Source organism: Babylonia areolata, chromosome 26, assembly GCF_041734735.1.
Source record: "Babylonia areolata isolate BAREFJ2019XMU chromosome 26, ASM4173473v1, whole genome shotgun sequence".
Taxonomy (NCBI): domain Eukaryota; kingdom Metazoa; phylum Mollusca; class Gastropoda; order Neogastropoda; family Buccinidae; genus Babylonia; species Babylonia areolata.
The window spans coordinates 16,693,802-16,704,757 of record NC_134901.1 but is presented as its reverse complement, the minus strand read 5'-3'; the positions used below and the strand labels follow the sequence as shown (position 1 = coordinate 16,704,757).

The window sequence follows — 10,956 nt, the reverse complement described above, 5'->3', positions numbered from 1 at the left end:
TGTGAGCTATGCCCGGAAAATCGAAAGTCAACCGAAACCACGTTTGTTCCGGTTCAGATGACTTTATTGCACGCAGAAAAAAGAATAACGATTTGTTTGCGTTTTACATGAGGTTTGCGTCTGCATTTTGTTTTCTTGTTTCTGCGTGTTAAGTTTTGCATTAGGTTCACTAAAAAATATACACGTTAAATCAATGTTATCGTCGGGTGCGCGCAAGAGAGAGAGAGAGAGAGAGCTAACATTTTAGTAGCCACTCCGTTTACTGGGTCCGATGCATGCCGTGAATCAATTTATTTTCTTTGGTATTTTTTGTATCATTTGTTCCACAACCGGAAACAAGCAAGCTGACACGGTGGATAAAGGGTAGATATTTTTCCAATCTTTCAGGTCAACACATGTGCAGACCTGCTAATACCTGAACCCCCTTCGTGTGTATACGCAAGCAGAAGATCAAATACGCACGTTAAATATCCTGTAATCCATGTCAGCGTTCGGTGGGCTATGAAAACAAGAACACACCCAGCACGCACACTCCCGAAAACGGGAGTATGGCTGCCTATGTGGCAGGGTAAAAACGGTCATGCACGTTAAAGCCCCACTCGTGTACCTACCAGTGAACGTGGGAGTTGCAGCCCACGAATGGAGAAGAAGAAGAATGGAACAATGTTCTTTTGTTCATACATACACATGCGTGAAGTAGGTTCAGGCACTATATACGTTTGCTGACGCTCGAGACAGAAAATTCTTCACCTTCATCCTTGTTTTTTCTTCCTCCCCTCCAAGTGTGGCCAGGTTTCGAACCCCGGGCCTTTGGAATGGGTGTGTCCTTAATTATTGCTCTTACCACATACAGACAGCTTCTGTAGACAAGGGGCTATCTACTTTTTGTGTCCGTTTGGGGTGATCATGGGCTATTGATCACAATTCTCCATTTATGTTTGGTTTTACGACCTTGCTTCGTTTGGCTGCTTGTTTCAGTAAACAGGCTTGTTGGCTGCTGTAAATCAACTTCAGTCTGGGATCCCCCCCCCCCTTCTCCCCCCTCTCCACACACACACAACACACCCCATCATTCTACCCGCTGACCTTCCCCATTTTTCCTCCTGTTATGATGTCATTTTGTTTGAATAACTGTTTTTGTAATGACTCCTTGGTGAGTGGACACACTGGCAGGCAGCAAACTGTTTTTAATATTATTTCCTCATTTCCACTTTTTGTGGATTTGGTGTGTAATTTGTGATTTTATGAAGCACTATTTATCAAAAATATATAACTGATCTAATATAAATGTATACATGTATCTGCAGTGGGTTACAGGCAGTGAGAAACACTCACACACAGAATATATACATGCATATTTCTCATGTCATCATCTTTTTTACTCTCACAAAATTGCTAACATCTTTACAGATCTTGAATCAACTTAGAGTACATAATCCCACACAGGCAATATGCAGGTAGTATGACAAAAGATACTGACAGTAAAAATAATTATCAGTGTGGCAATCAGCAATATTTATCAGTGTGACCACTTTGGTTAAATGCAGCAGAAAAAAATGAAATTCAAGACTCACAGAACAGAAGACAATGGGTATATAAACAAAGACAAAAATGAACACACAGATTAGGGAAGTAAAGGAAAAAAACAAAAACAAGCAAACAAGGTACTGTATTCACCTAATATACAGACATGACATATGGTGAAAAGTTCACATCGACAATCCATTTTCGATCCAGTCCACAACAGCAAAAGCACACACTGAATAAACTGTATGCTCTATGTATCTGTATCTGGCACATTTGATTCCCTTTGAAATGACATACAAGCCACAGTCATACAGGGTAAACAGTATTGCTGAAAGTATTGCAGATGTGACGCATGTACATTCTATGGTGCAAGCTGTTGTGTTTTCACTATATACTTTCCCTCATCTTTCATGAACATGTGCACACAAGTACCCACAAATACAATGACCTACTATACTGGCTGTTCATAAACATTGTTCTTCTGTCTCTGGCAGAGCAAACACACACACACACACTGGTTGGCATAATCATATGCAAGGGAGGGGAAAAAAAAGCATAGAACATTCACACTTTCACTCTTTTCTCTAGCCTCTTCATCATTATTCACTGCAGCACTGAAAAAAGTCTAAATACAAACAAACAAACAAACAAAAAACAACCCTGCCACTCTGCCTTTTGTCTGATTGGTTGTACCATGGTCGTATGTTTGTTCTTGTGTGACAAACCCAAAGACTCAGAAATTCAGGTCTATTCTCAGATTTCAACTGAACCCCAACCCCAGCAGATACCAAGATCTGACCATCAGCTTAGAGCTGAGTTGAACAACTTGCCCTTAAGGTACAGCTGTTCGAGATTTGGGTCATGGTGGATCATCAGATATCCCAAACAGCTGAAATGTGACACTTCACTGTAATCCCATTCTGGTCTCAACAGACTTAACACAACTGCGCTACAGTCCCATCAACTGACTGACAGGTGACAGGTCCACCCAAAACCACACAGGGACTTTGAGTCCGTAACACAAGTCCAAGGCTGTGTGACAGAGAGAGAGAGAGATTGGTGCCAAATGCTGGTTGCTGGGGTACTCTGTGGTCACTAGGTTAAATGTCACTGAGGAGAGGGCTGAATACGCTAAGCATTTTCTGACACGCCTCTTGTTTGTTTTTGTTGAATCGTGCATGACAACATTTAGATTTTGACAGGAGTTTGATTTTGACAAGTTCCATGCACGGACATCTGTCACACTTATCTTTCATGTGACATGGCAGCTGTCCAAAATGTAGATATTAACTTATGAAGTAACTATGGACGATGGTTCGTCTGTTTTCGTGTGTGAGAATGTGTACGTGTGTATGTGTTTGCATGATGAAGGGTACACAAGAACACATATAACTGTGCATGCACGTTTCTATGGGTGAATACATGTGCATACTGGTGTAAGCACGTGTGTGGTTTGCATTTCCAAAACAGTTCAGTTTATGCTTTCATCCTTTACTAGAGATTTGACAAGCTTTTTTTCTTCACATTTTCTGAGATGGGGTAAACAAGTAAAAAAAATACACAGAAATCTCAGGACATAAAAACATGCACTGAAAATTAGATCAGTGGTACTAAAATGATGAGAACTGACAAAGTGCCTGCTTAGTGCAAATATATATATATATATATATATATATATATACATACACACACACACATACATATATATATATACGTGTATATATATATGTGTGTGTGTGTGTGTGTATGTATGTATGTGTGAGTGTGTATACACAACATGAAAAGAAGAGTAAAATCCAAAATTGAATCCCCAAAATTTGACTTCGAGCATCCTAACCCTCATCAACAGCACATGAAAAAATACACAAAGGTTACCTCAAAGTTCTGTGCCTCTTATACAGTATTTGAGGGAGCAAAAAACAAAACATAAATAAAATCAATAAACGATTTTTTTTTTTCAAAAGATATTTAATTTTCTGGGAAACATCAGGGCACCAAAATACACATACACACACACACACATACACAAAATCATCTCTGTCACATGTACTCTCTTTCTCTTGCAAATAAATCCATGTGCACATACCCAATTTCTCACTCTCCTTCATATTGAAAACAATAACCATGCATATATACAAATCCAATATTCAACCATTAGTATTGAGAATTCACTGCGAGATGACCCAGATACATGAAGGGCTGGTAAAATTATAAATCTGTTTTTCAGAATGTGTGCGAGTACCTATCTGTATGATTAGTGTGGAACTAATTTCTGCCAAGACTGTGCACACAGGTACACAAACATTTTTTAAATATACATTTTTTCCCACTACACTTTGACAGAAATCACCTGCCATTCACACCTGCCACACAAATTATACGAAAATAATCTCTAAGCAGCTAGAAGAACTAACGCTTTGCACATGTTTTCGTGAGAAACCGTCAGTCTTGTGGAAATTTACAAAGATTCTCACAAGAAAGATCTTCCTGAGAAAAATCAGACAACCATACACACATTTTTGATATTTCCTTCATTAATACACTCACCAACCATTTCACTCTCACAATCTAACCTCATCATACATCAATAAAAGGCATCATTATTCTGTATCATATCTTTATTTTTCCTCCCTTTGTGTTCTAAGGATGGACAACTGCTACCTGCACACAATGACTTTGTGCATGGTACGCTGCTTGAGATAATGTCAGCAGGAGATGAATAACTTAATACAAAAAGAAAAGAAGATGAGAGAGAGAAATGGGGGAGGAAGGAGACTGGTGAAGCAAGGGAACTTTCACTTTTATGAGGGAGGCATTCTAGTTTTTAAAAAAAATTTTTAAAAAAACAAACAAACAAAAAAAACCCGCCAAACTCCACTCCCCAGTGAAGATAAGGCAACAGATATATTGTCAGCTAACTTGGACAAAAAAAAAAAAGACACTGAGACAGTGAGTTTAAAGAGTTACCTGGTTTGCTTGCATACAGTGAGTTCATGTGATCCAGAAACCTTCCTGAGCCTGGGCAGTAAAGGGGATAAAATATGAGGGAAACTGTTTTCAGAACACATCTTCCCACTCATACTTGAACAGAATTTGAGATCTTTAAAGCATGGGTGAATCATTTATAGACACAGCTACAAACTCTCTCCGCTTTCTCCTGTCAAACAGGAACAGAAGAGAAAAATCTTTAGGAGTTGTCTTTCCTTTCCATGTTTTTGCTCTTTCACTTAATTAAAACCACACAAAGCCACAAACTTCGATCATTTGCTATGTTAGCATCTATAACTTTCAATCTGAGTGTCTGCTTTCCATGTAATGCCACAGACCTCCACTTTCTGTCCACTTAACATCCATTACTTTCAGATCACTGAGTGCGTCTGCTTGCAATAACAGCCATGAATTACCACTATTCATCCTATTAACAGTTATAACTTCCCAATATCTGCCTATGTCTGCTTGCATGACTGTGTGAGCGAAGGCGAGTCTGTGAACAGATTCCAAGTACATGTGTGGATGTTTGATTTTTATTTCCCTGAAATTTCAACATACCTTGAGCTACTATGACCAGTCTCAGTCTACCTGAAAGCCCTGACTGACTGACAAGATAACAGGGGAATTCCACATCTTCCTCCTCTCAAGAAAGATCCCAGGAATTATGTATGCCTGATCAAACAACTTGAACATGGCTGCTGCCTCAAAAAATCATGCCAAAACCATCATGCCTTGACTGAGACAACTAGCCAACGTACTGCTTGGCCAAGGCGCGTAGAAACTTGGTTTTCCGAACGTGGATGGCTCGTCGTTGGATTTCTTCCGGGTTGTTGCTGTTCAGGTCCATCTGGCTCAGGGCACGTAACTATAAAGAACAGGAAGTCAACTGATGATGCTAGGGATGGAACCCCAAAAGGTCTCAGCACTGAAATGTGTGCAGAGCTTTTCTTCGGGGGTCAACTGCATTATTGTTGATCTTCTTCTAAAAGATTTGTCAACAAAACCCCAGATTGTATGCACAGATTTAGTAATGGGCTGGACTGGGTAAACTGGTAGGTGTGTGTGCATGTGGGCATGCAAGAGCATGTGCTCTAAATAAAAAAAAGTTACTGTATTATCTTAAAAAGAAACCTAAAAAAAAATGTTTTAACTGATCCCAACCTCACACAAGAGAATAAAGAAAAACAACACTGATGACGATGAACTGGCAACCTTATCAATGATGAACACTTTACCTATCAATTCGTTTCTTACAGTATCTGAATCAAAGTCCATGTGCTTTTTTTTCCTTTCTTGTAAATGTATCTTGTACTGTTTGGCCTTTTGTTTTGTTTTGTTTTTGACCTGTATGTGCATGTGTGCTGCTCTTTTGTGGAGAAAGGAGATGTTTTTGTTTTGTTGTTTATATTTTGATTGTCGTGTCTATATGTGTGTTTTTGTGTTTTTCTTGTGTAAATATACAAAAATGAATAAAAATGTGCAAAGAAAAGAGAAAAATACTTACTGCACATTGCCTCTTGTCCATCTCTCCTTTCCGGGTGTGCAGATCTGTTTCATCATGTAAGGCAACAAAAAAGTGACCAAAAAAATCTATGTAATTTTTTTTTCTTCAAACATATACAATGAATAAAACAATAAGATAGTGGGTGAAAAGTAGAAGTAAATAATTCCTGTCATAAAATCTTTTTACAAACATGCATTAATACCAAAAAGAAAATCAAAAAGGGGGTGTGGGTGTTTGGGAAAGGCTTGATAGAGAAGGATATAGGTTAGAGGAATTCATACACAAGAGATGCAAGGATAATGTTAATGTTAAAGTCAATATAGCCTAGTATGGTCATCGAGGCATGAGTTCATATCCACTGTGTCTAAGGCTCAGCAAAGGAAGGCTGAGCTCAATCTTCTCCTTCCACTGTTTTAACCTTCCCGAACCAAAGTCAGATACCCATTCACATCTAGGTGGAGTCAGGAAAGTCAGCATAAAATGCCTTTCCCTGAGGGCACAACACTATGCTGTAAAGGAGGAGTCGCCTTTTCCCCCTGGTCCCCTTCATGACCGTTGTAATGGAAGGAGTGTTGCCTCCGCGATCCGCGTCTGAAGTCACATCGCCGCGGTCCCTATCGGGGAAAAATCATGAGCTCCAGGCCTGAGAGAGGCTCCTGCTGAGTCTCGATCCCAGCATCATGATTCCTGCCGTCGTAGAATAGCATACGAGGCATGGTAACCGTGCTTAGGCACCCAGCGAAAATCCAATCCCCAACAGAGAAAAGAAAGACAGGATCGACTGAGAGGTATAGAAAAAAGTATGATTTGATGGGGCAGAGTCAAATCGAGTACACAAAAGGTAAGAATACAATAAAATCAAGCTCCATGCAGCAAAATAAGGCCAAATGAACACGCTTAATAGCCAAAAAAAGATGAGACAGAGCGTAAACCTGACAAGATGGCGTCGAGAGCCTTGACCAAAGGAATGATTCAGCGCTTGTAGCTTATAGAGGCGTTTGATTGGCTAAGAGCAGACCGGGCAAGACGTGTCGTCTTTTCACTGTTAGCCGCGCAAAATTTGGCCAAGCAGAGCAAACCGATAGGCCTAGTTTGCATCAGTTTGCCATGTTACAGTATATGACACCAAACGGGGCTTCGAACCCTGATCACTGGTGAACACAGGAATAGCTGTCCAATGCCTAACACATTCTGCCACAGCGCATTCCAAAATACACAGAACATGCACCCAAACTTCAAAGCGACTCTGTCACAGTGGAGTTTGCTTCAGTTTGAATGACCGCTGCAAGGATACGAACTAGGAACTCCAGAATGGTGACGTCCCAGATGCAGCAGTAGTAGGCGTCCATGGCATCATAGACGTTGCGCTCCTGCAAGGCCTTGAAGGCCGCGCTGTAGTCCGTCATGTCCAGAAACTGGCACAGCACCGCCACCTGTGTGTGGCACTGCAGGTGGGTACAGCAGGTGATCATTCTGCGATACACCTGCAACACCCACAGAGATAATGCTAATACTAAAGCTGATATGAATCATAAAAAGTAATATGTAAGTATTAACATAGCGCTCAAGCTTGTGCAGAGAAAAACCGAAATGCTATCACACCGAACTTTCACACCGAACTTTCACAAGCATTCTCAAATCTGATTCAGAGGGATGAAATGACAACACTTTGCAAGAAAGGTCACCCTCTGTGACGCCTGTCGATGAACTGAACAGTAACAAACACCGAGTGGTTTAAGTGTTTGGCTGTATTTAATTCTAAACATACCGTAAATGGCAAGGTAAGTATACATATTTTTTCTTTCTGCATTGTTCAGCTGCAACTCCCATTTCCCCATGTCCCCGAGAACAAAGCAGAGCATGTGGTCTTTTAACTTTGTATGCACCCTGTATGAATGCACACACACACACACAAAAAAAGAGAAAAAAAATGGTTAAAAAAACAAAGACTACATACTGTATTTTATTATATTGCATTGTATTACTTTTTGTCCCAACAGATTTCTCTGTGTGAAATTTGGGATGCTCTCCCCAGACAGCATGTGTTGTCTCAGCACATCGTCACCCTTTTCTTTCATTCTTTTCTTTTTCTGTGTGCAGGTGTATCTGTTTTACTAACAAAGAGAATTTTTCTACACATTTTTACCACAGACAACCCCTTTGTTGCCATGGATTCTTTCACATGCACTAGGTGCATGCTGCACACAGGCATCTGTTTATCATCTCATCCAATGACTAATAATAATACTAACAGACAGTATTTACAAGGCGCAAACTCCCTATATTGTGGGCTCTGAGCACCTTACGTGAAACAAAACATATACATTAGTGCATAATAACATACCTCTGCACATGAAAAAAAACAACACACGTATATGTATCTATACACCAAGACAATAATACAAATTGCAGATATGAACAATCACACACACACACACACCCACAGACACACACACACTACATGATTATTTCAGTAGAGGGTTAAGTGGGGTGGGTAGGAGGAGGAAGAATGCAGATAATTAGCTATACTTTATCACACCCAAAGGCCTGGTAATCCATGTCAGCATTTGGTGCACTATGGAAACAAGAACATACCCAGCATACACCCCCCCGAAAACTGAGTACGGCTGCCTACACGGCAGAGTAAAAACGGTCATACACATAAAATCCACTCATGTACATACGATTCATGTACCCAACGCCGACTGTCCTAAAACCCTCATGGCCGAGAGAGTGGGGATGTATTTGGGCAAGACACTCTCCACTATAATCAAATTCTAGCCCAAATAGTCGGAACAGCAGTTGCCTCCTCTGCTGTTCTGATGGTCATAGTCGGACACGACTGACTATCATATATATATATATACATACGAGTGAACATGGGAGTTGCAGCCGATGAATGAAGAAGAAGAAGAAGAAGAAATCACATGCTGATGGAGACACCCCACAACCAGGACACACACTCCCCCTAAAGCCCCTCACCTTGTCGTCGTACAGGTTACGGGTGACCGGCAGAGAGAAGAACTGTGTGGCCACCACCCCAGCCTCCAGGTAAAACTTCATGGCTGTGGAGTACTGCCCTTCCCCTGTGTCACACAGACACACACACAGAGTACACCTTTCAGTACATCATTTTTTTTCTGTCTTAAATACAGCACATGTGGTGCAGTGCATTTGGATCTGTCCCCCACACCCTCTGACAACTTCTTGTACATCACCAGGCATATATATTTGGCTTTTTTTTTTCCCCCTTTGCAAAGAAGGTTCTTTTCCTTCAAAACGAACAGCACATTATAACCAAAATCAAAACAAAATTACATCATAAGCTGACAAAATTATTACAAACATATAATTATACATATATTCATGCATGCATACATACATTATGTATAGACACAAGGATGAATGGACAGACAGACATATTTGGCTACATTATTACTGGAAACTTTGCGTCATTTTGATTGTACAGTTCTGTGTCGTTTGCTCGACAATACTCATACTTTAATAAACCTTAGCCTTCTTGCACAGTTAAAGGAATACCTAGTTCTGTGCTGCCCCGTCAGCCCATTTGCACAAAAAGGCTGAGATATCAATGTTATCTGTTGTTTAACATTATCACAAGTAAATGTTTCATGTCCAGCATTCATCAATATTAATATTTCTTACTAAATATTTGGATGAATAAACATTTTCTATCTGGTCTTTGTCCATAATAGTTCCACTGGTATCTGAATAGTTCCATTCACATGAATAAAGGTTTTCTATATGATATTTATCCATAATAGTCCGATTGGTAGCTGTTCATAATAGTTCCATTCACAGACTGATTTTTGTCATACTAAAAAGTGTGTGTCTTAATATCGAAAATAAAAGTAAAATATAGGGGATAAAAAAAATAATAAAATCACAAAAATGTCAACATGGGTTCCCATATAATAAGGAAATATCCCCACAAAGGCATTCTCAATCAAACCAGACACCACCATGTGAAAGCTCAATCCATATAATAAGGAAAATCCCAAATGAAGGCATTCTCAATCACACCACACATCACCACTCAAAAGCTTCCCCCAAAACACCCACCATAGTAGATGTCGGCCTGTGTGCGGAGCCAGGACGGGTGGGTGGGGTTGACCTTAAGGGCGTGGGCCATGATGGTCTTCAGCATGTCCTCCACAGCACTGACGTTCAGGTCTTTGCTGCACACACACACACACACACACACACACACACACACACACCTTTCAACTTTAACTCTCTCCATACGAACGGCGAAAGAGACGACGTTAACAGCGTTTCACCCCAATTACCATCATCAAAATATTGCAAGCGGAAGGCTCTTATACTGAAGAGGTGAATGTTGACAAAGAATACCACAACTCTGACGACGGAAGCTAAACATTGGGTCATTCAGACACCCACTGGACATCCGAGGGGTCTGTGTAGAGGAGATGAGAGGACTGGCCGTACTGAGTGAGTTAACACACCTTTAACTTCTAGTGGAGTACGAAGGATCACAGTTCCAGTTTTAGTTTCTCAAGGAGGTGACACTGCGTTCAGACAAATCCATATGTATATGCTATGGCACATTTGCTAGGCAGGTACCTGACCAGCAGCTTAACCAAACGCCAGTCAGTCTTTGAATGCATGCACACATATTTGTGTACCTATCAAGATGGATGTCTTCTACAAAATTTTGCCAGTGGACAACACAAAGTGCATGCTGCTAATGGGACCTCGGTTTACTGTCTCATCCGAATGATTAGATGCTTAGTTTGATTTTTCAGTCAAACTTGAGTGAGAACAGGATTTGAACCTAGACACTAACAGACACTTTACAGGCAGTTAAGCATCTTAACCATTCTGCTACCTTCCTCAAAGTCTAATGGTCTGGAGGTTATGCTCCTGACTAGGAAGCAAGTGTCAATGGGTTC

At 40.5% G+C, this 10,956-nt stretch overlaps 1 protein-coding gene across 2 annotated transcripts in view; it reads right to left on the bottom strand.

Annotated features, from left to right (window-relative positions):
* Positions 1–1,382: 1,382 nt before the first annotated feature.
* LOC143300430 (integrator complex subunit 8-like) overlaps positions 1,383–10,956 on the bottom strand; it is a 44,035-nt gene continuing 34,461 nt past the window's right edge. For both annotated transcript variants that reach the window (XM_076614080.1, XM_076614081.1), the window contains exons 21-25: positions 10,106–10,221; positions 9,005–9,108; positions 7,317–7,506; positions 6,023–6,066; positions 1,383–5,383 (exon numbers count right to left, since the gene is read on the bottom strand). In XM_076614080.1, coding sequence (XP_076470195.1) covers positions 5,264–5,383; positions 6,023–6,066; positions 7,317–7,506; positions 9,005–9,108; positions 10,106–10,221 — 574 coding nt within the window. In that variant the 3' untranslated portion in view covers positions 1,383–5,263. The remainder of the gene's footprint in view (positions 5,384–6,022; positions 6,067–7,316; positions 7,507–9,004; positions 9,109–10,105; positions 10,222–10,956) is intronic.